The sequence below is a fragment of the Melozone crissalis genome, unplaced genomic scaffold, assembly GCF_028551555.1.
Source record: "Melozone crissalis strain CALT ecotype California unplaced genomic scaffold, PUWL_Pcris_2 ptg000033l_1, whole genome shotgun sequence".
NCBI classification, from domain to species: domain Eukaryota; kingdom Metazoa; phylum Chordata; class Aves; order Passeriformes; family Passerellidae; genus Melozone; species Melozone crissalis.
Genome location: NW_026535811.1, coordinates 2,972,076 through 2,998,718, shown reverse-complemented (window position 1 = coordinate 2,998,718; position 26,643 = coordinate 2,972,076). Strand labels below are relative to the sequence as shown.

The 26,643-nt window shown below is 39.0% G+C and overlaps 1 protein-coding gene across 12 annotated transcripts in view; it reads left to right on the top strand.

Moving 5' to 3' along the window:
* PLEKHA5 (pleckstrin homology domain containing A5) overlaps nucleotides 1–26,643 on the top strand; it is a 156,935-nt gene that overhangs the window by 68,721 nt on the left and 61,571 nt on the right. For 11 of the 12 annotated variants that reach the window (XM_054282230.1, XM_054282226.1, XM_054282229.1 and 8 more), the window contains 2 exons: nucleotides 22,395–22,478; nucleotides 23,426–23,546. In XM_054282230.1, the coding sequence (XP_054138205.1) occupies nucleotides 22,395–22,478; nucleotides 23,426–23,546 (205 nt within the window). Of the gene's footprint in view, nucleotides 1–6,149; nucleotides 6,257–22,394; nucleotides 22,479–23,425; nucleotides 23,547–26,643 lie in introns of those variants that run through there. The other variant, XM_054282231.1, reaches the window with a different exon arrangement.

The following is a 26,643-nucleotide window of genomic DNA, read 5'->3' as shown; positions in this document are numbered from 1 at the left end:
TCATGAATTCAGTGGTTTTAAAGCACATAATTCTGTGGACCATTTCAGCCAATCCTACTTATTTAGCACCTTCCTTTTTAGGGAGAGAGAAAAAGGAAGAATATTACTGAATGAAATGAAGTGAGCAAGTCTTGCTCCCCTTTACTGGTGTGTAAAATTCCAGTGTAAAAAGAAAACATCAGAAGGCTGATAAGAGTAGGCAAGTGATGTCTGCGTGGCTGCGGCTTCCTGTGACTTTTTTTTAAACAGAAGATTGCTACTAATGCTTGTATCAAAAATATTTTAAATTTTTTTTTCATATATCACAACCCAAGAAAATTGCCGTTAGCTTTAGGATTACAGATTAATTTAAAATGTTTCCATTAGCAACTACTTTATCAATTCCGAAAAGTTTTTTTTGCACAAATCAAGATAAATGTAGTTTATTTTGTGTAGAACAAAAGTCCTTAGCATACTGGAAATTTTGGGTCTGAAGAACCTCTGAGAGCACTGCTGTGTGAGCGTGTGATGCTGCTTCAGTGGCCTCCTTGTGGATTATATTTGGGTTTTTGCCACTGGGGGGAGCAGAAGACTGTCACAGGCCTCAGGGAGTGGAATAAGTGTCTGTCTTCCATCTCAGAAGATACAGGCCTTAATGATGAGTTGTGGGAGACTGTGGGTCCTTCATGTCTGGTACATGCTTGAAAATCTGTTTTCCAGTGAATAAAATCTCTAGATAATCAGGTTTCATGATTGCTCTTTGCTGAAGAGTTGCATCCTGGGTTAAACATGAAGTGCATTTTAGAAAAGCAAGGGAAGGAGCTGAGGGGGCTTAGAAAAAGGAGGGAGAGGAACTTACACAGGCAGGTAGTGATGGGGTAGGTGCAGTTTTTAATTTGAAAGTTTTTAATTTTCAGGTTTTCATTTTAAAAAGGCAGGTTTAGTTGGGTATTAAGAAGAAATTCTTTCCTGTGAGGCTGATGAAGCACTGGCACAGGTTGCCCAGAGAAGCTGTAAATGCTTCATCCCTGAAATTTAACAGGTTGGACAGGGTTTGGAGCACCCTGGGATCATGGAAGATGTCCCTGCCCAGGGCAGGGGGTGGAACCAGAGGATCTTTAAAGCCCCTTCCAACCCAAACCTTTCTGATTCAGTGAAGAGTAGGTTCTGACTGGTGGTGGCATCAGCAGTGAGCTAAAATTCCCTGAAACATTTTTGTTTCAGCTATTGCCTAATGGCAACTCCTGCAGCATGAGAGTGCAGTTTGCTTTAATAAAAGATGCTGTAGATATGTATATATATTTGTAAAATTAATGCATTATTTAACCAGACATTTGCTTTAATCTTGGTCTTTCAGCAGTAAATCTAAAAATGCTGTTCCCTTCCTCTGAAAGCATTGGGAAGGAGAAAGCATTCACTTTGCTTCCTTTCATTTTCAATACATAGAATCAAAGGCTGTATATAAACTATAAGCATGTTATTCTAGTATGACTGCAACTCTAAATGCTGCCTGGTTATTCCCAAGCTCATTTAAGGCTCTCTGTCAGTGTCTTTGTGTGTCATGTAATTGGGAAAAAGAGCCCTGGGGGCTGTTGAGGGCTTGCCTTGCCTGCTGAGATTGCTGGACTGGTAATGTTCATGCTGCATGCAGTTTCCATTACCTGTCTTTAAATTCTTTGATGTTTGGGACAGAACAAGGCATTCCAGTTGCAAGCCAAGGTTGGACTTTCCATTTGGGAAAACTTGTTCTGTCTGTGCTATCAACAGCAAGCAGTCATAATTCCTGCTTTCCAATTCATTATTGTTTTTGCTCATGGTGTATAGAGCTGAAACTAAGCAGAGCAAGCTTAAAGAAATGTTTGGGTGACACTTCAGTGCTCTCAGTAGAGAGATTTATAGCAGGATTGTGGATGCAGAGGAAATATCAGGTGGCAGCTCCCAGCAGATCCTGGAGCATTCCAGCAACCTGGACCAGTGATGTGTTTCCTATAGGGTCGTTTGTTGTTCCACCTCTTCTTTTTTTTGTTTTGACACATATAAGCTGCCTTAAGGTATTAACCCCTCCTAGGTTGCTTTTTGTTGGATTTTTTTTTTTAATAATATGACATTCATGTTGAAATTATTTTTTGACTGATGCTTGGAACAGCCATGGATTCTTATTTTAGGAGCATAAGCAGCTGAGGGTGCTGAGTGAGCTGACAGATGTCACCACAAGAGTGATTTTTATCAACATGGATAACCCTGATGACTGCAAATAGACAAACATTGCTGTGTTTAAAAAAAAATGGCAAGAGAGGGAATTCAGGGAAATAAACACTGGTCAGCTTCACCTCTTCCCCTGAGAATATTAATGTGCAACTCATTTAAACTGTTCTAGGCATGTGAGAGACTGGAAGGTAATTGGAAACAGCCAGCATGGATATATCAAGGAAAAATCTTGCCTGACCAACCTAGCTACCCCCTACAGTGACTGCCTCTGCAACTGAGGGGGAAACAGCGGAATCCACATAAATTCAGCAAGGCTTTTGATGTACCTTCATGTGGTACCTTTGTGTCTGAGCGTGGGGCATGGATGGGATGAATGGTGAGGAATTCACTGCACCATAAGCAATCAATAACTAAAATTTTCAATTCAGTGGCTGTTTGCAGAGAATCTTCACTGGAGTTGCTGCTGGGGTGGAACTATTTTGTCACTGATCAGCAAGTCAGTTCCTCACACAGGAGTGAGGCTCATGCAGAAATGTCAGATGAACAGGAATCTTGGTGGTCAAGTTCAACCTCATGCTCAGAGGTAAATCCAGCGCCAGATCAGACTGCAAAGGCTCTTGTCCAGTTGAGTCTCAAAAATCCTCAAGGAAGACATGGAATCATTCTCTGCTCAAGAGGCTGAAGGAGATGAATGTGTTTGGCCTGAAGAGATGACAGAAGCAGGGACTTAACTGCATCCTTCATTAACTACATGGACTTTGTAAATGAGACAGACTCTCTTCAGAACTGTAAAAAGAGCAATGATCATAAACTGCAGTAAAGTACATTCTAACAGATTAAAATAAAAATAGTAGCAAAAAACCCAAGCCTCTTGAGCAGAGAATGATTCCATGTCTTTCTTGAAGATTTTTGAAACTCAACTGGGCAAGGGTCTTTGCAATCTGATCTGGCATTGGAGTTACCTCTGAGAATGAGGTTGAATTTGTTGACCACCAAGAGTCTTGTTCATCTGACATTGCTTCATGAGCCTCACTCCTGTGTGACATGTTTTTAACCTAAGGTTTTTGTATATTATAGCATTTACACTGACTGTCCATAAGGCAGCCTCCTGAACTAATCAGAAGTATGTTCCCTAAATCAAATACCTAAAAACCTTAGTAAAATTACTTAGTAAAGGTCTTAGTAACTTAGACGTGAACATAAACCGCTAAATTCTGTGGAAAATTTAGGTAATATTGCCATGTGGTTGTCTGTACATATGTGCCCAGAGTAATTTTATTTTCCCCTGCTCCTTGGGCTCAGTTATGTTGGTTTGGCTGAAAAAACCAAATTTTTTTCTTACTGAAAATAGCAAATTACATTAAGTGGAACTTAACACTCTAGTTCAGTAGTGACAAAGTGTGTCCTGTTTCACTACTCTGATTTAGACTATTAGAATTAGTCTTAGCTCTCTTATATTTTTAGGAAGTTAAGCTCTGTTGAAAATTATGGTGCTTCAGCACTGACTACAACCTCAGCTTGAAGGCCTTCAGAAATAGCTAATTTTTAAATGAAATTCAAAACTGGACAAAACCAGGAAGTTGGTGTAATTAAATATTATGATTTTCTCTTTCAAAATCAGTCCTTACATTCTGGCAAGCTTCTGTCTCCCAGAACTGGTAGATCTTTGTCTTCCAGTGTCATGTGCTAATGCTTCATCAAGTCTTAACACTGAACTCAGGGCTGGAGGCTATTAATGAAATTTAGATTCTTCTGGAAATAGCACAGCTCTTACAAAGAGAGGCTTTAATGCCACAGAACTAACAGGAGATTAATTGCTTCTATAAACTTATCATATGCTATCAAAAAGAGGAAGAGAAGATTGCTAACTTCAAGTTGTGAATTAAATGTGCCAAGCAAGAAAAGGAGGCACAATATCTAATATTGACCACTTAACACATGCCTGTGTAATACCACAACTTTAGTCCACCCATGGTGATTTCTATTTATTTAAGTCTGAAAAAAATTAATTTTAAAAATTATCAGATTAATAGAACTTGAATTTATGAATCCATCCAGTCACATTTTGAAATTCAGTGCATGGCTTGGCATTACCATAGACTGATGTTAAAACTCTTACATTTTCCAACTAATTCTGCATTGTTAATACTTGGCTCAAGTCTCACATTCCATACTTTTTCGGAAAACAGCATTTCGCAGGTTTTGCCCTCCAGATTTTTGCTATTCTAAGTGTGACAGGTGAAATTGTTTCAAAATAGGTCACTTGCCTTCGGGGTTTAGCACTTGTGGGTTTTGGAGCCAGCCTTTTTCTGACTCAGAAGGGTTTGATGATCTCACCCCTTAGCTCTGAGCAGGCGTCTGGCAGGAGTGTCCTGGGCACTGCTGAGCACTTGGCTGCTTCTCTTTAACCAGTTCCTTCCATGGCAGCTTGTACCCTGCATTTATTTCTAGTTCATTCTGCCCCCAGCCTCTGATTTTGATGCTGCTCACACTGAAAATTGAAGCCTTTTCTGACTGCCTGCCACTTTTGGGGTGTTTTCCCATTGCTATCAGAGGAATGTTTTCTGCTGTTCTGACTTGACTTGCCATTTCTTTGTTTTGAAGGCTTCTGTGTTCCCTCTAGTTTGTTACTTTATGCATTCCTTAGAATTTCTCATCTTGCACGTGTGGGATCATTTTTTAAAAAGCAGTGATTTATCTTGTGAATTTGCATTTTTTTTTTATTCTGCAAGACTTGTCTCTTTATGGCACGCATATTTTCAGTAATAAATGTGCAAAAATCCAGGCCTTCTCTGTGCAGAAAGGCTGGCACTGCCCTCGGTGCAGTTGACTGAAGGTGGTGCTTGCCCACACAGTGCCCTGGTGGTTGCTAACCAGCTCTAATTTAGGATGGTGTTGGCTCAGGACTGTTGGAAATCTGTGAGCTGTCATATTTAAAGATGTGTGTGACACTAATTTGAAGATAATCGTTGATGTTTAGGGTTTTAATATGAAATCTCTGCGCTCTAGTCTAAAATTTGGGATTTTGCAGAAGACCCCAGACATCCCTTCAGCTGCAACTTTGCTTTTTACTATTGCAGAAGTGAATTTTATGCACCAAATAATTTATTCGTGTTCTTCATCTCCTTCTTGCTTTATATTTTTCGAGTATTAGTGCCTGGTTTTTCTGTCCAGTGTAGAAATTTCCTGCAGTGCCTGTTGTGATAATGTCTTTACTTTCTGTGGTGTTCTTCACAGCATTTATAGCTTCACATTATAGCTGCATTAGTAGTTTGGATACATCTATTTCAGTATTAAAACTTCTGATTTTAGCACACAAGCATTATCGGTTTGACTCATTATTTTTTTTTTCTTTCCATCCAAAACCATGTTTCCCAATGGAGTTGGCCAAAATCCTGGGGATTGAGCTGCCTTTGTGGGACACACCTTGGGGCAGAAAGAAGTCAAAAAAGGAGAAAGGTGACCTGGCTGAGGGCCACTCTGCCAGCCCAAGAACTTCTCAGCTGAATTAGCTGGAGCTTTGTAGAGCGATGCCCAGTGCTGTGGTGCCAGTCTTTGCTCTTCCCCTTCATCTCATGGAATTTTTTCTGACTACTGCTGCCAGAAAGAAAACCCTTGCGGGTTAGAGGTAATTAGAAGAGTATATTTAGATAGCATCTGGAGCTTCTTTTGTGTTTTGGGGTTTTTTTCTCACTTTTTTCAGGCTGTAATAGTTTGTCTGAGCTCGAGATACGCAGTTAAAATCTGTACTATTATCTCCTGTTGAAACTCAGTCCTGTAGTTAAACGTTTTGTTTTCCATCATCTGGAGGATGAGATTTTATTGGTAGGAGAGAGTCAATAGTTTGGAGCTGCAGTAACATTCAGGAATAAGTGACATCACTCTGGGATCAGCTTTCCCAGAGTCTGGCAATCCTGACAGCTGAGTTGCTTTTCCTCTGGGTCAGGGCTGTGCAGCACTCACTGGGAAACGGCTTCCAAGAGAAAAGGGTCGTCCCTCACATCCTTACTTGTTGTTTTCCTGTTTGTGTGTCAAGCTTGTGCCAAAGAATTCATGTCTCTGGAGACTGGTGAGTAATTCTTATACATTTTAATGATTGTTTTTCCTAAGACATAAAGCATTTCCTCCCACTTTGGAAAAAAAAATGCTCTTTTTTAGATTTTTTGATCCAGCATTCAATAATTCTCAATATACGCAAAGCAGAATAAAGTTCAAGTTAAGTTTTTAAGTAGAAGCCTAATTGTGGGTAGAGGTTGTGTTTATTGCTTACTGTAACTGTGTCTCACTTCCAACATTTTTATTTAGACATGCTTCTCTGCTAAATCATGTCATAGAGATTGAGTGTAGCAGGAATTTGAGCTTTTTTAATTAGCTTGCAATGCTGGATGGGAAGTACATTCCAAATAGACACTTGTAAGGTACCTGATTTAACACACAGCTTGTATGGCAGTGTTACTGGATACTGGGTTTCAGATGTGATTTTAGGGGCTGTAAGTGCTTGTGGAAGGCACAAAACAGAAAACCAGGTGCATTTCCAGTCAGTGTATATATCTGTGTGCGTATCACCTGCAAAGCTGGGTATTTATTTCTGTAGAGATGTCGTATAATGAGCTGCAAAATCTGGCAGCATAAAAATTATTTTGGAAAAAAACACCAGCCAACCCACTAAGCAGTATCTGGTTGTTGTAGCTTAAGATTTAAATAACTAAAAACCACTTCAGTTTCTACTTCATGGTAACTATTTTCTCTTGATAAAATGCATGTCTTCTTTTCTCCTCCCTGGCAGTTAAATGTCTAATTGTAAGACTACTGCGGTCCTGTGATGCTTGAAAATCTTGTCAGATTCCAATTTTGAGAAGATTTTATATTTTATAGCTAGAAAATTACTGCACACTTATCTCCAGAGAGGCATTTAGCAAGGGAAGCCCAGGGTTTTGCTGTGTCACTTTGGTTTTGATTTCTTTTGGTGTTCCTTTAAAGATGACAAGTCTTGATGGATGAATACATGCAAAAAAAAAGTCTTATTCATCTGTTTGAAGATTCTGGGGAATACTGCAACTCATCTCAGTAAAAGTTAGGTATTGATTCTCATCAGGAAATAATTCCAGACAGAATTTGGATGGTCTGAATCAGAGCTGTGGGTGGATGTAATACATCAGCTTCCAGAAACCTGTGCTTAGGGTAATTTCATTAATGCAGCAACTGGCAATTCTTGTGGTACAGTGGTGTGGTGGTGATGTATTGCAGATGCAGAATTGATGTAATATTTATGATTTACGTGATTTGGAAGATGACTGTTAGCATTGAAGTTCCTTTGTAGCTCTGACTCTTCATGTAGGTGGTTTGGCTCCCAACCCAGAACTAAAAACAATGAGCTCTGGGAAAAGCTTTTTAAATTCTGTTGTCATGAATAGAAAAACTATTTTCTGTGTCATTTTAGTTCCCAGATAAATTTTAATGTTTCATTTTAGTGAGATGCTTATCTTACCAACTTGGTGCCTTTTTTATATTTCTCTTTAAGCTTGATAAGTTAAATTCTAATGCAAGTTTTATCACTGGTTTGTTTTGTTGGGTTTTTTTTAGTGTGATTTGGGCTTAGCCATAATAGTTTTTTATAGGCAGTTATATCAAACTGTCTTCAAAGATGTTTAAAGTGTGCTGTGCCTTTTGGTATACTGAATGTACTATGAGATGGAAATAAATACAGAGGCTATGCACAAAAATGAAGTGCTGGTAGCATTTTAGGTTTGGAATTGTATAGATTGAATGGCATAAATTGCTGTTGTGCTGTTCTGTTGACAGGAATTTAGGATTGTACATAAACTTCTAATTTGCTGCTTTTCTTCAGCAAAAAACCCCCATGCAGCTATACATTTAAGTTAATCAGTTAAGCACATAATAATGTGCTTAAATTCTTTCCAGAAAAGAAAAGGGAATGGAATGAGTGGCCTTTCTTAAGTATAGGTCTAGAAATGCTTACTGCATATGTTAGCTTGATCATGGCTGCTAGTACGAAACTTTCTGGGTTTGTTGGTTAACTGAATGGAGCCATAGTTCCATTCAATGGTGTGGTGATAGCTGAAATTTTCCAGTTACTTTTTCCAACCCATAGGAGTCACATTCTAGCTCATAAGTTTCTCATTTTCTTGCAGGATTTGGGTTGTTTTTTGTTTTTTTTAAAGGAGAAAATGATACAGTTTAAATATGAGCAAATTTTTTAAAACCTTAAAGCATATCTTCATTTAAATATGTGGTTACCTAACATAAGCTAGGAGAGGAATATATTGATGTATTTAAAGCTGTGTGTCACTGAACTGCAAGACTGAAAGAAACTTTTGGCTTTGCCTCTAAATTGAGCCAGGTGTATCAGTCTGCTGTTTTACTGGTGAAAGGGGGTTACAAGTGGTTCTTCTGGTATTGAAACTCCTCTTTTATCTAAATAATATGATCCCTACTGGAACACCAGGTGTGAACATTGAGAGTTATCTGCAGATTCACTTACCTTGCCATAGAAACAAATTTTTTGCAGTAAACAAGTGAAAGCTGTCATGCAGAGAAAAAATTTCAAAAGCTTCAAAGTGTGGTGTTTATTTTGGGAGGCGGAGAGGGAAGGGATAAATTTCTGATTTCACCTGAGCAGTGAAGTGGTTTAGAGCCATGATCATGGAACAAATTCTTTACCTCAAAATACCTTCTGCCTAATGAGGAAAAATATGAACAACATTCATGGCAAGGCACTGTTGCTTGTTCATACTTGCTTTTGGGGAAGCTGATGAATTCATTGCTTGAACTTAACATTTTTTTTATTTTTGTCATACAGTGGTCTGTTTTCACTTTCCAGAATGTTCTTTTTTTGCAAAACACTGAAAACACTTATTTTGTGAAGACCGTGTTTGCCTTTATAGCATAAAATATTCTGAAATCAAGCTTTTAGCTTGGCATTAAATCATTAAAAACTTAGAAGGCAATGCCAGTCATTCTAGGGTTGGAACTCTCCAAACAAAAGTGAAAATAAATTTTTTTCTGAAGTTGTTTGACAAATATTTATTTTGGCTTGTGCATTTTCTGTTCCTTTAAAACTTATAGAGTAGGCTGGATTGTTTGGTTTGGGTGGTTTTGCCTTAATTATCTCCAGGAGAAGGGCATGAGGAGGGAGGAGACCATGGCAGATGTTTTTTGCTGAGTTGTCATTGGCAGAGCATCCTCAGAGCCGTGCCTGAGGCAGGCGTGGATCAGGAGTGTGCTGGGTGTTAGCAACCCTGTAAACAGCAGGCATGGGAAACCTCCCAGCCCAAGGCAGCAGCATGGCCAAACTCCCTAAATTCCTACTCCATGGAGGTGTTCTCCAAGTGACAGTTTGTTTTCAACATGCAAAACTTACTTTAGTCCCCATTCTTCATGTGCAATGAGAAATTGCTGGTGAGCTGATGTAATTTTTCCCTCTCCCAGCTTCTGCTGTTAAAATTCATTGCTTTATGAGATCCAAATTACATATGAGGAGAATAATATTCAAAAATACCTTCAAAGGCTCTGTCTTAAAGGGATTCTTATTGTGATGTCCACCATTAAAAGGTAATCTTGTTGTCCATACAGCTCTAGCCAAGAGCCTGTTCTAGAGATTTCATTGCCACCTTCATCAGAGCAGGATGCACCAAAACCAGGCTCATAAAGAGTTAAACATGGTCTGTGATTTCTATTCCATGAAATCTAGTGGGCTTTTATAGAAAAGAAACAAATCAGTACTGGTATTTTCAGCCAGGAATGACCAAGTGTGTTGGGATTTTTCCTCTTTGTGCCAGTTCTAAAGTATTGTGCTACTCCAAATCTGCTGGCAATAACTACATCTCCAAACTTGCCACGCTTTGGAGTTAGGAAGAGGAGTACACAAATTTGGAGGCTGGATCTCTATAAAGAATGCAAGATTTGGCATGCCAGAAGAAAACCGTGCAGAAACAACTGAATGTCAGAAGGTACATAGCAAGTAGAGCTTTACTGAGTAGCTGGAGAGCTGTAAAAATTCTGCATAGCATAGTTACTTTATAGATCTGGAACATCTCTGAAGTTGCTAATTCTGCAAAGAGGCTATAAGGTGAGAGATACTGTAAAAACATATTTCTTTACAAATCCTCTGTTTTATAGTCTTGAAATGCAGCCTAAAATCTGCTTTCCTGATACAATGTGTAATCCAGAAAGAGAAAAGGTGGGGGAAGGAGTTTTCACTTCTGGGTTTCATAGGAATAGTCCCTGCCTTTGCAAATCTCTTCCTTATGTTCGTGTTTTCTGCTGGTAAGAGGAGAATTGAGTAATACTCCATATGGTAAACAGCAGTTAATTTCACTTCTTTGGATACAATTTTACTAGTCCTTTAAAAGTGTTTCCAAAGCCAGATTCAACATAAGAAAAACTTACACAAGTTCCTAAAGAAGTCTATAAAAAATAATGTTCCCACCCAATACAGAGGGTGTTTTCTCTGGGTTTTTCTTTGCCATTTTAAAATCCCGTGAAATGACTGACGTTGAGTGTGATCCCAATGTTCTTCTGTCCCTGACCCCTTGCTCTGACACAAATGAAATAAACTGATTTTCACTTCCCATAAGGAGTTTCTCAATGAACTGAGTCTTCACCAGGATATTTTTCATTGTCATATAGTTATACTTTTAGAAATGTCAGGTACAGATGAACTGCTCTCACATTAAAAATACTTAAAACACATTAAAAAACACATTTAAAAAGTCACTTTTGCCTGCTTGAGGCTGAGGATGTTCTTACACAATAGTCAGCTGTTGTGAAAAAAACCATTTCCGTGTCACTTTGCTGTACCCCGAGCTTGAAAAAACCACCTGAGAAAGAAAACCAGCTCCCAGATCCTGGCTGTCACTGAGGTATGAATTTAATGGAAGGTCATTGGAGGCATCATGTCTGTTCAAGGTGTGTTGTCCTGTAGTTTTCTCTGCTGCTGCAGTTCAACCTTGGAAGGAACAACCTGGTGTGCCATTTGCTGAAGCACAATGTGTTGCTGGGTCAGCAAAAGTCTTTAATAAATATTAATTGTTATTTCTGTTGTATTGTGAGGCAAAGATACAGTTGTGAGAGTCAGGATGTAAAACTAGGGGACTGCTGAATTATAATGGTTTTTTGCTGGATATTTTTCCTGCAGAGCTGTCATATGTGCTGACAGTTCACTTTGTAAATAAAGTGTAGTTGTTCCTCTGCATTTATGAGGTAAAAGGATAATGCAGATCAATCTGTGTAGGTGTTGAAATCGAAGATGTGAAAATACAAGGGGAGGCAGCCAAGAAATACTTTTTGTCAAATGGAAATTTCTGGACTTCTAGAGCCAACAGTTTGATTCTATGAGACCAGCAGGCATCAAAGTGATTGACAGTCTGCATATAAGCAGTGGGTGGCAGACGTAAACTCTTGATCAGAGGGGGTTCTGAAGTCTCGTCTGCAAATTGAATGATGATATATCCTGCTACCTAAATGCTGTTTTTCTTGTGGTACTTACTTTGGCCAAGTCACCTTTTAAAACACCTGACATGAAGCACATTCTAAAAAGCAAATCTGTTTGTTTTGGTTTTTTTTTTATTGTAGTGTATTTATTATAGCACTTTAAATAATTAATTTTTGTTTACCCATTATACAGATTTTTGTCCTTAATTTTAAAAGGCCAAATTACTTTAATTAGAGAGAAAGTGTTACTCTTCATCTGCTCTGCTTCCTTACCTGATAGTGTGTATTGATGTTGCTGCTTCTTCAGCCATCTGTCTACATTGTGGTTTTCATTTATTTTATGAGAAACTTGGCATTGAGATGGGAAGAATTAAAACATTATTTAAGGAAATAGGATTTAATATTTTCATGTATTCAGCTTGACTTGTTTGGGGTTTTTTTGCTATTTGTTAGGTAGACTGGTTCTAAAAATCAATTCATTTTCTCAAAATAACTTTTATTGTGTATATTTTGTATATGGGTGGGTCCATCTGGGCTGACATTTTCTGCCTGATAAGGACTTGTGTTGATGTTTTAAGATGAGTTGTGACAGCACCACATCAAAGTATGATACACTCTGGTGTTTTTCTGTGGATAATGTAAGGATGCTTTTCCTGGAAAGCAGTGTATTTTTTTCCCTCAAAAGCAGTTGATGCCTGCCTACTTTTTATAAATACTTGAAGTTAACAAGGTGAGTAATAGGCGATGATGACTTAAAATTAAATAAAAGAGGGGATGTGTGGGCCCGCTGCAGTTAGATCAGTTCTCAAAGCTCCCCCACAAGCCTGATTGGTGTCCACACCTGTAAATTAAAATACATTCTATGTGCACCAGGATTGTTAGTCTGGTTTAGGAGCAAATGAGCATTAGGTGTGGATGTTTCAAGAAAACAGTGTAGGGTCTGTTTTAAAGGTTGTGAGGGTTCTGAGAAAATCCCGAGATGATTTCTGATCTACCTGTGATGTCAAACAAACCCCAAACCAATTTTATTTGTTGCTGACACTTTTAATCTTTTGGAGACTTGTAGAACAACTTGCTGCTGTTCTAAGGCAATAATATTGTTATTTTTCTGAGATGATCAGCTCCTGAAGCTGCACCAAATGAACTGAAAGGAAGGAGAGCTCAGCGAGGCTCAGCTGGGACCCTGGGGATGACAAGTGACACGTTCAGTGTTCCAGCTCAGTGCCACACTTTGTGCCCCCAGTGTCTCTGGGCTTGAACTTCACGTCACAGGCAAAGAATATTTTTAATGGGGTTTGTACTCTTTTGTCTGAGATGAATGCAGGCCCACACATGGTGTAAGCTTCAATTAATTATCCTCTGGGGCCTGCTGCACATATTTGCATATGCTCTATCAGTGGACCGCCAAGATTATTCAATTAAATCCTCACAATGGCTTTAAGAAGGCCAGTGATTAAAGCCTTAGTGATGACTGTTCATTTATAAAATAATTATTTTTATAAATTTCAGTCTTGGTGCTTATTTCTTGCACAATAGGATCTGTTGGGAGGGACAGCTTGAAATGCAGGATGTGTCTGAATAGGTACCACAGTCACAACTGATAGACAACTGGGTGCACCAACATCTCAGCTGTTTTCTTCTCTCAGATTGCTAAAATAAAGATTTCTAATCATTTTCCAGATGACAGTGACTTGGCAGAAGTTTGCCAGACTATTTTTCTCTCTCAGCAGACTTAGGAAGGGTCTAGTTACAACCTGGTGTATTCTGATATAAGTGCTTCATAAACATGGTTTTCTTTTAGAACTTCTGCCGAATTACTAATAGAAATGTGGTTTTATTGAATTAAAATGGCTGTTTACCAGAGCTGTGATTGTGTGGTGACAATGCCAATTCTCAGGTATCTGAAGTGGTCAAGAAATGGAAGTTGTGTAGCTGTCTGGAGGCAGTGCAATGTTGCTAAACTTCTATATAACCTTGGCTTAGATGATTAAAAAATTGGTGTGATTTACACAATCTCAAGTGCAAAAAAACCAAAGCAACCCACCATTCACCACCATTCATACTAAAAAAAAACCAAAAAACAAATCAACCAGAAAGCAAACAAGTCTGAGTGATGATAAATTCTACCAGATAAAAATGTCAGCAAAGGTAGAAAATTTAAGATAAATAGGTATTTAACTACTTCTGTTAATGAATATTGGTTTTTTGATCCCAGTGTGCTTAGAGAGATTTGCAAAGCAGCACTGTGTTTTTACCAAATGTCTGATGAAATTCTATTGTTCAATTTGAGGTAGAAATTCACTGAAATTATACATTGTTTTTATTTTTATGGATTTTCATTTTTTATTTTTATTTTCTATTTTTTCCTAATTTTATTTTTTCTATTTTATTGAGTTACAAATCTGTTGGATTTGCAACTCAGCAAATTCGAGAACTTTTTTTTGCAGTTCCATAGGAGGAGTTTGAACAAATACACAACTGTTTCCACATCAATAGGTATTACACTGCTTAAATTGTCTGCATTCACTTTTCTTAGAAGTATTTTTAGCTTTTTTTTCAAAATATAATTATTGAAAAACAGGTTAAAATTGCTAAGAGGAATTGCTATTAAAGTTGCCTTCTCTTGTATAATATCTCTAATTTTCATACAGTGAAATGAAAGCATAAATCAGAACTGCTCATTGAAATCCTACTTCTATTTCTAATACTTGGTCAAGAGCACATCTCACTTAGGCTTTTAATAAATGAAATAGGCCAGGGCTTGCATCACTGAGCTTAGTGGAATGTGGTGAAGATCATTTTCTGTCTAGTGAGCTTAGAAAAGAGTAAAAGTTGCTATGTAGCTATGAAAGCATTTGCCAAAAGTTTTTTACTGAATTTGATGTTTGTAGTTGTAGAGGGGGTGACTAAGAGAGCTCAATTATATCAGTTATCTCTAATTTACTTGGTGTGATGAATTTCTTCTGGTAGTGTTTTACAGTTGTGCTCATGCAATCTGTGTTCATTTTTCCCTCATAAATTCAAGTCAGGTTCATTTCTTGTTCTGAAAATCTCTAATATTGTTTATGTAAGAAAATGCCAATTAGTGGTTTCTAATTAACCCCTATTAATGAAATGTCCCAATTTATTAGTGTGCTAATCTGAGTGGTCTAACCCCAGCAGCAAAGACAGCTTTTTCTTTGTATTGGAACAGGGATTTTTTTGTTTGCATTCGTTGTTTTGGGGGCATGTTTGTTCATTTGGTTTGTGGGGGTTTTTTTGTTGGTTGTTCATGTGGTTTTTTTAATTGAATGTGACTTTTTGCTGCCCTCTCTACAAGTTAGCTTTACTTGTTCTACCCTCTCTAGCTCTTCAGGAGAGGCCGCAGTGTCCCCGCTGCACCAGGGAAGCAAGATTTTGGAAAACATGAGCTGCTCAGCCATCTGCTGTCAGTCTCCACAGAATGCCAGGTTGGAAGGCACCACAGTGGGCATCTGGTGCCACCTCCCTGCCCAGGCAGGGCACCCCAGAGCACAGGGCACAGCAGTGTGTGCAGATGGTTCTGGAGCATCTCCAGAGAGGCAGATGATCTCCCTGGGCCATCTCCGTCTGCACAGTACACAGGGTGGAGGTTCTTCCACATGTTCAGTGGAACCTGGGCATCAGTTCCTGCCCATTCTTCCTGTCCCACCATTGCTCAGCCTCACAGTCCCTGCTCTGAGCCCTCCCTGAAGGCAGGGACGGACAGGGATGAGGTCCCTTCTCAGGGCTGAGCAGCCCCAGCTCCCTCAGCCTTTGCTCCTGAGAGATGCTCCAGTCTCCCCACCATCCCCAAAGCTCTCCCCTCCAGGAGCTCCATGTCTCTTTTGTCCTGAAGAGCCCAGAACTGGACACAGCACTCCAGGTATGGCCTCACCAGGGCTGAGAAGAGGATGAGATTATGGTGGTGGTGATGATGATGAGTGCCCTGTCATCAGCAGGAAGAGGCAGCAGCAGCCAGACTGGAGAGTCCAGTGATGCTTCTGCTCCTCAAACCACCTGCTGGACCATGCTGCTCCAAACCCTGGTTCTCTTCAGAAAACACGTTGTGGGGTTTCACTTCAGAATTGTTACTCTAGTTCTTGGAATCCCCCCAGGAGTTAACCATTGAAGGATCCTTGGAGTTCAAGTCTGCCTTCTAAAACCCACTTCAGTATTCTCCTAAACTCTACCTCAGATAGCAAACAGAGTCTTAGTCACTTATACTACAGAGTAATGCTTACAGAATTGAACATTTTCTTCTTCTTCAATGCTGATATCAGGGTACTGTGTCAGACCCTGTGCCCAGAGCTTAAAATGTAATGAAATGTTGCATGAATTGATGACATATGGCAGGTGTATCTCACTAATTACCACAATGGCTTTGTGGCCCTTACTAAGCCTCAGTATTTTACAGATTTCCAGATATGTTACCTACAGAATGAAAGATACCTTCCACAAAGTTCTGGGAACTCTCAAAACAGTAACTTTTCCTGACAATGGAGTGTTTGATTAGCAGGAGGAGTTTTTTATTAAAACCTTCTCAATCTGTAATAGAGCGCATGCTGTTTTAGCAAGTATTTCATCCTAGTAGTCTGAAATAGTTGGTTTTCTTTAAACGTTTGCTCTTGCTTACGTAAACTTAGTTTTATGTTGGAAATATATCATGTGAGCATGTTAAACATATCTGCTCAAGTGAGAAAAGGCTGTTTTCATATGGATATTTTCGCTGGAATATGAGTGTGGGTTTAGAATGGTCCCATTGAGAGGAAGGCTTAGAATTTTGGGGCAGCAGTGTTTAATCTTTTGGAAAATAAAAATAAAAGCTGGACTACAGTCAGCTGTATAGAAATGCCCAGATGCTTTCCACTACCGCAGCAGCAAAGATACCAAAGCTGCTATGGCTGAGCCGGACTTAAAAGGAAAGTCTACAGAACCGGCAGGTTGCCTGAAAAAATAAACTCGGAGCAGCCCAGAAAAAATGGTGGCAGCAGGAACTACAGTTTAGGTGTTACATTGTCTGCCAAGAAACTGAGTAGAATTTTGTCTGCACCTTCCCAATAGCGTGTGCACACACAAAGGGTCACCAACACTTTGTTCTCAGCAGCGTATGGGGCGTGTTACAGGTCTGTCAGCACTTTGGGACTGGCTGTCTCTTCACTCCCACTTCTTCTGGGGCTCCCTGATGTTTAGTTACCACACTCAGATGTTTCCCTGTGGAGCCATGCAGCCCCCTTTCCAAACTTGTTGTTGAAAAACCTTAATTGAAAAAAGGCTCGTGTAATTCTAGGGTATGATAGCGCTGGTGAAAAAGTGCTTGCATTTGCTGTTTGCTGTAAAATGTGGCATTACAGATGCAGTAAAATAGAAGTGGCAGCATAGCCACAGACCACATCCTTGCTCGCTGTTGTGTAGGGACTGCATTTACTTAATTTTTTTCCAAGTTCAGACAACTCTTGGTTAGGTAACTATAACTGCATATATTGCTATTAGAACTGAGAAATTCTTCTTGCTACAAAGCAAGCACACAAGGTAGAAATGGCTGATTTGATTCAACCCCGCCAGCCCCGATGAGGAATGAAGGTTTTCATTCACAGAAGCCAAATAAATCTGCCCTAGACTTGTCTTATGTTTGTTTCTAGTTGAACCTTACCTTTAAATAACAGTGCAGAAATTCAGCATTAATGCAGAGAGATTGACTTTATTGCTCTGGTAAGTTTGGTCTTCTTACCTTGTCATCTTTTCAAGTATTTTGTCATGAAAAATGCATAAAACTGCTTCTCATAAGAAATATCTCTCAGCATATTTTTGCTATATAGGGATTGTGTGTATCCATAATAGACATTAGATTGCCAGTCTGTGAATTTTAAGACCTAGAATAAATGTTAGGAAGCAGATATTTAGTGTAGCGTTCTTCTGAAATCTGTTCTTCAGTGCTCATTTGTCAAAAGGAACAGTGTTTCTAAATTAAGGATGTGGAGGCCTCTTAAAAGCTGTGTCCTGGTTTGTGATTTTGTTGTATTCAGCCTTTGCTTTGATGGCTACATTGACAATAAGCAAATGAGAAGGCCTTAGCACTGAGGAACACATAAATAAAGGCTGCAAAGAAAGGCCATGAGAGAAGCTTTGAAGTGGCATCTAGCTTTAATTTGAGTGGGAGAAAACCAGATGTGTCTTTGGGAGTTCTGGCCCAGCTCTTTTTTTTTCAAGAGGACGGGGAGTTCAACCAAATCATTCAATGGAGAGACCCCAAACCAACTGTTTCCACCCTGGTCCTTTGATCTTTGTTGCCACTTTGGAGTGAATGGTTTTGTTCCAGAGGAAAAATGGTCTAACCCTTCATTTTAACTGTACAACAAGGATTACATATCTCCTTTTTCCATTCCAGCTGCATTTATCTGAGTTAATTTCCTTTTCAATATACTGACAAAGATGATAGTGACTTCAAAATAGCAAAACTGATCAGAGTTTTGATTTGGCTGACTTTTGTATCGTGTGTTAGAACAAAACATAGGTGCGCAGCATTTTGGGTCAGCAGCCCTGAAAACACAAGATAGAAAACAAAAAACTTGCTTGTGTAGGACTTGTGTTGGCAAGCTCTGCACCTGGAATGATGTGCTTAGTTGCTGCTCACAAATAGAATAATATCTCTGAATGATATATTTGAGGGCTTCTTTTTTTTCCCAGTAGTCTTTGGATCACATTAAACCAACAAAAAGATTGCTGTTGACTGTACATTTAGTGAGTAATTAAAACTGCACAACAAAGGGTTTTTTTGACCATGTCTAGAAAATAAGTAAAATAATCCTCTCTTCTAAAGACATTAAGAGTCTCAAAGGATGGAAAGGAGAGAGAGAGTAGATAAGAAGGCAAATAATGTGAGTCAAATCCAAGGTTGCTGTCATTTCTAACCTGAACAGGACAAATCCTTTTGCTCTGGGGGTTTGTCCATGTGCCAGAACTAAGCTACCTTATAAATGATGCCAAAGCTTGCAGCTTTCAGAGGAAAGGATTGGAAAGTTTGAAAATTCTGGGGAAAAGGGGTCAAGTTGGTGCTGTTAGGTTGGTACCAGTTGTCTTGCACTGAGATATCTAAAAATTGAATTTCTACCCAGGTGAGGCTATTTTGGTGTGGTTAGGGTTGCTTGTTTTCACATTTATGGTTGGTTTGCTTTAGTTTGGTTTTGATTCTTTCATGGCAGGTATAAAACCCCAGCTGGAATCAAGCACAGAATATTATCATGATACATGCAAGAATTATGCTTTATTTTGCATTGAATTGCTTCTCTCATGTCATCTTAGTGTAGATTTCTGGAGCCCAGCACATTCCAGTAGCAAATATTAATGAATAATAGTTTTTGCCACATACAAGTCTGCAGAATATGTTCATGAATAGCAATGAAATACACAGGGAATTTTTTCCTGTCTCTAGTGTTTAGCATGCCATTAATACAGATCCTAAAATAGTAAGGGTCAGTTAAGGCCTTCAGAAAAAGTGCAAAAGACTTTTGTGTGTGGTTGTCCTGTGTTCTCAAAACATGGGAAAAACTGGAAGGAGAAGGAGGAGGATGTACCTCTGCATAAGTGAATAGTAACACACTGGCTGTGTCAAAGTGAATCACTCTCTTTCCACATAATAAAGTGCATACACATAAATATGCAAGGTTGAAACTCTGAATTACACATTGGATTTGGTATAAAGTTGAAATTAGAGTCCTCAATAAATAAATTGGGTTTTTGCTTTATTTCCCCTGAGATTTGTTGATGATGTATAGATTATTGTAGTATAATAAATGAAATTCTAAGTGTGTGTGTAGTCAGAAATTTATGGGTAACTGAACAAGTGTCTAAATTGGATATTGAAGACTGTGAATATCAAACTGTAGCTTGGTTGGAATCAAAGTCTCTGTGCTCTGCAAGATAGAGTTTGAAACAAATGCCTTAACCTACTGTTATGTGGGAGGGTTATGACAATAATTATCAAGCTTCACTACACCTTGCACAAGTATTTTGAGGGGCCTTGTCAAAATACCAGGTAAATTACTGCCAAAAATGCAGTAATTAGATGAGTAATGAAAAAGTTTTCAAATGGAAGTATTTAAAATCTGTTCATGCAGTTAGACATATTTACAGTCATCACTCCATGTTGCACAAGCTGAATTTCCAGTGTTCACCCATGAGATTTCACTTGTGTTTAAGCTGAAGAGAAAAAAAAGCCTGTTTTCCCTTTGCCTTGAAGGGGGAAAAATCCTGTTTTCCCTTTGCTTTACTCTTTTAGAAGGAAGTGACTATTCAGGTCTACAAGAAAGTGCTGTACAATCTTCAGGAGCATGGCTCATGTCTGTGATATGTTTTCTGCCTTTTTTATCTAATCTCAGCTACATCTCAACATCTGTGTGACTAGTGGGGAAAACTGTTTTGTTCAAGGATTTTTTGGTGCTTTTGGAATGCTAACTTGATATGTGACTCAAATCTGAAGCAAAATGTTCTTGAGTATTGCTTCCTCTGCTCTCCTCTCTGATTTTCTGCCCTCTCCCTCCTTTCCCTCCTGGTTTTGTGTGATTTCCCCACTGCAGTCCTTGGGTGTTGCCTCTTCTGTATCACCAGTGATGTGCACTCACACAAAACATGGGATGTGCCTCCTCTTGGGTGGACCTGAGCATTTCTGGTCCCTGAGCAGAAGTCCTGATCCACTTATTTCCACATTTATGGATGCAGCTGACAGTCACCTGTCAAGGTTTAATGAGAACAAGAAGGCAATGTTTTGGCAAAGTGTTTTGGACAGCTCATCTCCATAGTTTGTTGGTTTGGGGTTTTTTTTCACTTTGGTGTGAGAGTGTTTGAAATGTCAGTGGGGGGAAAAAAGGTTTTGGAAAGGAAGAAAATAGGACTCACAAAAGAAAAAAAAACAAAACCAAAGAAACCTGGATACTTGCTCAGGGATGTTTTGAACCTGAATTCTCTTTAATCTGGGCTGATTTCCTTGAGAGGCATTGTATGACCAGGGCATTTGGGAATGGCACAGACTGTCCTCTTTCCTGTCTCCTCGTTGTAATTGATCCATTTCTGCAACAACAGCTCCTTCAGGGGCTAAACTTAGAAATCTGCTGAACTCAGAACAAAGATAAAGCACTGGCAATTGCCAGCTCATCATTAAGCTCTGTAACATGGTCTCTCCATTTAGGCATTAGTAGGTTTCTAAAATCCCAGTAGAGGAAATGCAAAGAATTGGGCTGTCTTTCTAATCTTGCACTCTGTGAAGGCTTTTCCATTCATTCACCATGAAAGTAATGTAGATTTTTTTATATGCTTTTGTTTGGAGGCAACTTTTAATTCATAATGCTGTATAATTGCAAATTGTTATGATCCAAAGAATTTTAGTTTAAAAGGGGAGAATATTAAGATAGTCTTCTTAATTCAGGTTGTTTTTATGAAGCAGGAGGGATGGAAAGTGTGACATTCATGAGATGAGATGTGCTTCAGAGTGCTTGAAAGTTCAGATAGTTAAATGAAAAGGTGGAAAAGAAGTAGGTGTTAAGGATGAAGTTACTCTGGAGATCTTCTAGTCCAACCCTTCTGCCCAGGCAGGCTCACCTGGAGCAGGAGACACAGGTGGTGGCCAGGCAGGTTTGAATCTCCCCAGAGGAGCTTCCCCAGCCTCGCTGGGCAGCTGTTCCAGTGCTCAGTGCTTTTGGCTCACATTCAGGTGGAGCTGGCTGTGTTTCAGTTTGTGCCCCTGCCCTGGCACTGGGCTCTTGTCACTCACCCTTCAGACATGTGGGTGCGCTGATAAGATCCCTGTCAATCATCTTTTCCCCAGGCTAAACAGGCCCAGCTTTCCCAGCCTTTCCTCCCAGGAGAGATGCTGCAGTCCCCTCGTCATCCCCACAGCCCTGTGCCAAACCTTCCCCAGCAGTTCCTTGTCCTGCTTGAGCTTAACCCAGACCCAGCCCTGCCTTTCTCTTCTTCCCTTCAAAGCTGGAGGACTCAAGCCCAGGCATTTCCTTCCTGTGTGGCAGCAGCTGGTAGTTGTTGAATTTGGGCAGTTTCTTCCAAGCTGTAGGAGCTGCTCTGATTTATCAGGATCTCCAGTTCAGGGGAATGAGATAATGCAAGGGGAGCATTTTTGTGCTGCTGGGGATGAAGCTCAGCCTCCCAGCCTCTGGAAGACACTTCTGAGCAGCAACCTGAATTAAAAAGTCAGGTCTGCAAAAGTAGAACTGTGATTACAACCCCTCACTCTTTCCAGTCACTGGGCATTTATCTGTAATATTGGACATTTGAAACTAGTGTCTTCACATCCTGAGGATGAAGACAGTTGCTTTTACAGTAGGGTTTTATCTTTACAGAGTAGTTATATATGTCTCATCTTCACCTTATCTCTAACCAGCTGAAACCCTATTAATGAATACATAAAGTCATAGCTGAAGTGAATTATCTATGTTCATATATGAACTAAAACCACTTTTATTGTTTTTATAGTTCAGAATGGTTGCCAACCCAGTGCCAGTGAAGATTCTTCAATACTAGTTCTCATCCTTTTTTTTTGTTTGTGTGTGTATGTATATATATACACACACACACATATATATATATATATGCATTTGTGACTGTGTACACTTACGTTGTTATATGCCATAATGAAATAGTCCTAATTGTTTTCACTGAACTGATACATTTGATGTACTGGATTTACATAACTGAGCTGGAAAATCAAAACTTATTGCCTAATACTTTTCTTTCTCTCTCTTTCACAGTCATAATGAACGAAAAGTGACCTGCAAACATCCAGTGACAGGACAGCCTTCACAGGACAACTGTATTTTTGTTGTGAATGAGCAGTAAGTGCCTTCTGTTTCACTCTATAAAACACAGGCTTTAAAGCCCATTAATAATGAAGTAAGATTCAGTGATTACTAGTGACAATATTTATTTTTTCCAAGTCAGACCAACATATAGACAGTTGTACTTGTTTAAATCACTTGAAAGCAATGATAAATATTTTATACTAATTGTTAAGATAGAAAACATAGCTCAGATTAGTTGTATGATACAAATGCATCACATTTATGCACTGCATGAATTTCCTCTTATCACTTTAATTGTTCTGTAATTTAAGTAAACAGCCTAGATATTATATAACAAGCAAATAAACTTCCAGAAAGGGCTATATTTTACAATCACTTAGGGACAACCACAAGCTGTTAATCTATAGTGTTTTAGCTGATAGTTTCTCCTCAATTGATTATTTCCTTGGCCATTTGGGGCACCTTCTGAATCATTGGTAATAACTCAGATTTGCTGTCCTTGCATTAGTTTTGTAGAGCAATACAGGAGGTCTGCAAGGAGCTCATGCCTGAGCTCAGGATTTTGTTGGGTTTCTGGGTGTCCTCCCCACCACCATTGCTGTAACACATTACATGGTGGCTGCAGTGCAAACCACCAGAACTGGCCAAATTTCACCAGTGTGAAAGGGGGGCAAAGCCAGAGCGGGCCCTTGGAGAGCATTTCTTCCCATTTCCATCTCACACTCATACCTGTCTTTTTCCCTCCCACCAACACCTGGCTGGCGCTAAGAGAGAAATTCTGGTTTTAAGCAACATCTTAAAATTCATCTACAACAGGTTGGAGTTTAAAACACAGCGCAGGTAACTCTGCAATGAAGTATGAATTGCTTTCAAATTGGAAAAGTAGGACACAGGCTGTACAAAGCTACATCTAGGGGTGCTTTTTATTAGCAGTCTGCACACACAGCATGTTCCAGTGCTATTACATATTCTATTTTCAGGACTGCTGCAGCAATGTCATCTGAAGAAAAGAAGGAGCGACCTGTAAGCATGATATGTGAAGCAACTAACTATAATCTGGCATCAGATTATGCTGCTCATCCAATGAGCCCCGTGGGCAGAGTAAGTCTTTATGTCCAAATAAATTAGAATTAAAATTATCTAGTTATTCCACAAGGTGCTAGACAGTGCTATGTGTTAGCATTCCACTGAAAAAGAGAAACAACCCTTACATATTTTTTAGGGCACTCAACTTCTTCCAGGTTTGATTTGGAAACTCAAACAAATTGTCACTGTAGCTGTAATTTTTATCAGGTATCTCAGATCTTGTGACTTAAACTGACCTTTCTGATCTGTGGGAACAGCAAAACCCTGAGTGACTGATGAGGCACCTGGGCCAGCGCTGCTGCAGAAATTGCTCCATCACAAACAATTGCCTGGATGTGTCCAGGTAAAACAGAGAGAGTTGGGATTTTGTGCAGGAAGTAGTTGTGAGTGAGGTGAGAGGTGACCCTGTGCTAAACAGCAGGTGACATTGGGCCAGAAGCAGAAGTCCTGGCTTCCTAGAAAAATTCCTGCTAAATGGTTGGGAGAATCCCAGGATCACTTTAATTTATGTTTTACTTCTCCATTCACCCAGTTTCTCAGGAGGTTAAGGTAAATGCCCAGATGTTCTTACCAACTTCTAGGTTTATTGGATAAAGCTGATGAGCCTATTGTGTGCATTTTTTTCATTTTCAGCTTTCCTGAGAGAGAAGTGCACTTGCTGCAAAAACAAGAGGTGCCTTAAGTTTTCTAGGAGACCAAGAAAACAGCTTTGATCAGTTATGACAGACAAGAGCTGTCATCTCTTCTAGCCAGTAGTTAACAGTTAAACAAGGAGAAAACCCTGTGCTTTAGGTAGTCATTGAAAATGCTAACCCTGAGAAGTGCTTTTTCAGTAAATTAATCCAGCCTGCAAGGAAAAAGTAAACTTTAGAATGTGTTCTAACTGAACAAATTCCTTAATGTCAGAAACTTGGATTGAAATAATTGACTTGCCATGTGCTAAGAAACATTGCAAGGTTCCTTCCAGTGCATTTTGGAAACTTTTTTGTTGTTTTAAATATCTTATGAGACAGGCAGAGTCCTTGACCTATGTTAGAAAACTGCTATTTAATCAGAAAAGTGTCTTTAATCTATTAATGTTGCTGGGGGGAAAAATAGAGAGTCACAGATGTATTATAAACAGTAACAAAATCCATCTCAACTTTCATATGATCATGTTTAAGTCCATGCAGGAAACACAGTTTAAAATACAACTAACTAGAAAACCCCCAAACAACAGCAGTAAAAAAACAAACTCAAAATCAGCTAAGTCTTAAAACAACCAAGCAAGCAAAAAACCCCAGGTAATTTCTTGTTAGAGTCATAACAGTGATGTAGAATGCAATAATTACATAGCTAGTTCTGTCAAAATTCATTTTTTGGGAAGCAATCTCAGGTCAAATATGCAAAATTCATTACAATTTAGGAGCATGTGTATGACATTTTTACACTTCTCTTTCAGAAGAGAAGTTGAAAATGCCCATTAGCTTAGTGTTTGTTTCATAGTCTTCAAGAAGGAAATTGAGATTTCTCTGGCCCAGTTAATGTGATTTCTTCTGCTTTCATTGATTAATGACACTTTAGTTTCCTGTGAAAATAACATTTTGAAAAAAATAGATTGTTCTATTTCTCATTCCTCCTGCTCTAGTTATTTAAATGCACTTAAAATATTAATGTGATTATGGTGGCTGCATATGTAATTACTTTATATCAGTTTTCAGAGGTGCATTTGTCTGAATTAGTCCAACACCATTTAAAAACTGTTGTTTTTGGGGAGGTGAATGCTGGGAAAGTAGAACCACAGCTAATATCAATCTGCCTTTTCTGACAGCTATTCAAGGATAATGAGTTGAATCCTGCCTAAAGATGACTGTAGATAAAGCCCGTGGGTTGTACCTGGTTACAAAACTGATTTTCTTCTGTGTTTTTACTCATGTCTTCAAAAAGTAAAGCCTGAAATTCTTAACTTCTGACTATAATATGTAGTTTGTAGTATTGTATATAGTGTGTGTATATAAATATGTATATATAGTGTATATATATAATATAATGTAAAATATATATATATTATATATATAATTTTGTATGCATAATATACATATATATGCAGTATTATATTAATATAATAGTAGTACTGTGCATTGTAGCACAACTAAACAGGAATAAAAATGTTGGTGAGGGAAGTTACAGAGAATTAGTTACAGAGCAGAAGGATGCTTCATGTAGTTGCCAGACCAATTTTTTAAGGTGGTTTTTGTTTCCAGAGATAACTCATGACCACACCTGATACTGGAATGTAATGAGGAATGGGAAAAAAATTGGGGTACAACTGAAGTTTCAGACAGTTAAGGGGTATAGGAGAAAATTCTTCCTTCCGTTAATGTTAATTGATCCCTGATAGACAGGAAACTTGGAGAAGTTTCTATTTTCTGTCAGACTCTCTGGAGTCTATTGCTGTTGCTGACCAGAGGCTAATATGAGGTGAGGCCAAATCAGTTCCTGCCCAGTACAAGTCCTAATTCTAATCTTCCTTTCCCACTGTATACATGAGGAGGGCCAAATAACAAATTACAGCTCTGTTAAGTGCTGCTTCTTTCCTGTAGCTTGGAGTGTATTTCCAGACATGAAGGCACTAGCACAGACCCCTGGCTGTGAAAACCCACAGGCTTCAGATTGCTACAGAAGTATTTATTTTCATCTCTCTGTGGCATCAAGAAATTGTTTTTGTAGTTGTCTTTTTTTTTTTTAATCTTATTTTTCTCCCTGCTGTTAAAATCACTACCTAGACAAACAGGATTATGTGTCATAAATTGCTTTTTAATGTGTAAAGTCAATCACATTTCCAGACACCCTCCACAGTTCAGATCTTTTGCTCTTCATTGCTGTCCTGATTATCAGCAGAATAAGGTGAAGACATTTTTCTCACAAAACGTGGTGTGGAATTTTAGCCCAGGACAGCTCCTGGTGACTCCAGTACAGCTGGGATGTTTCTCAGTGCTCACAAATAGTAATCAGTTTGTTTATAGATATTTCAGTGCAGTCCAGCTTTGAATGGCCAGCGTAGGTGTAGCCGTTCAGCTCTGCTCTGATCGGGGTTAGCTGGAAACTTCTGATTAACAGAAATTAGGATTAT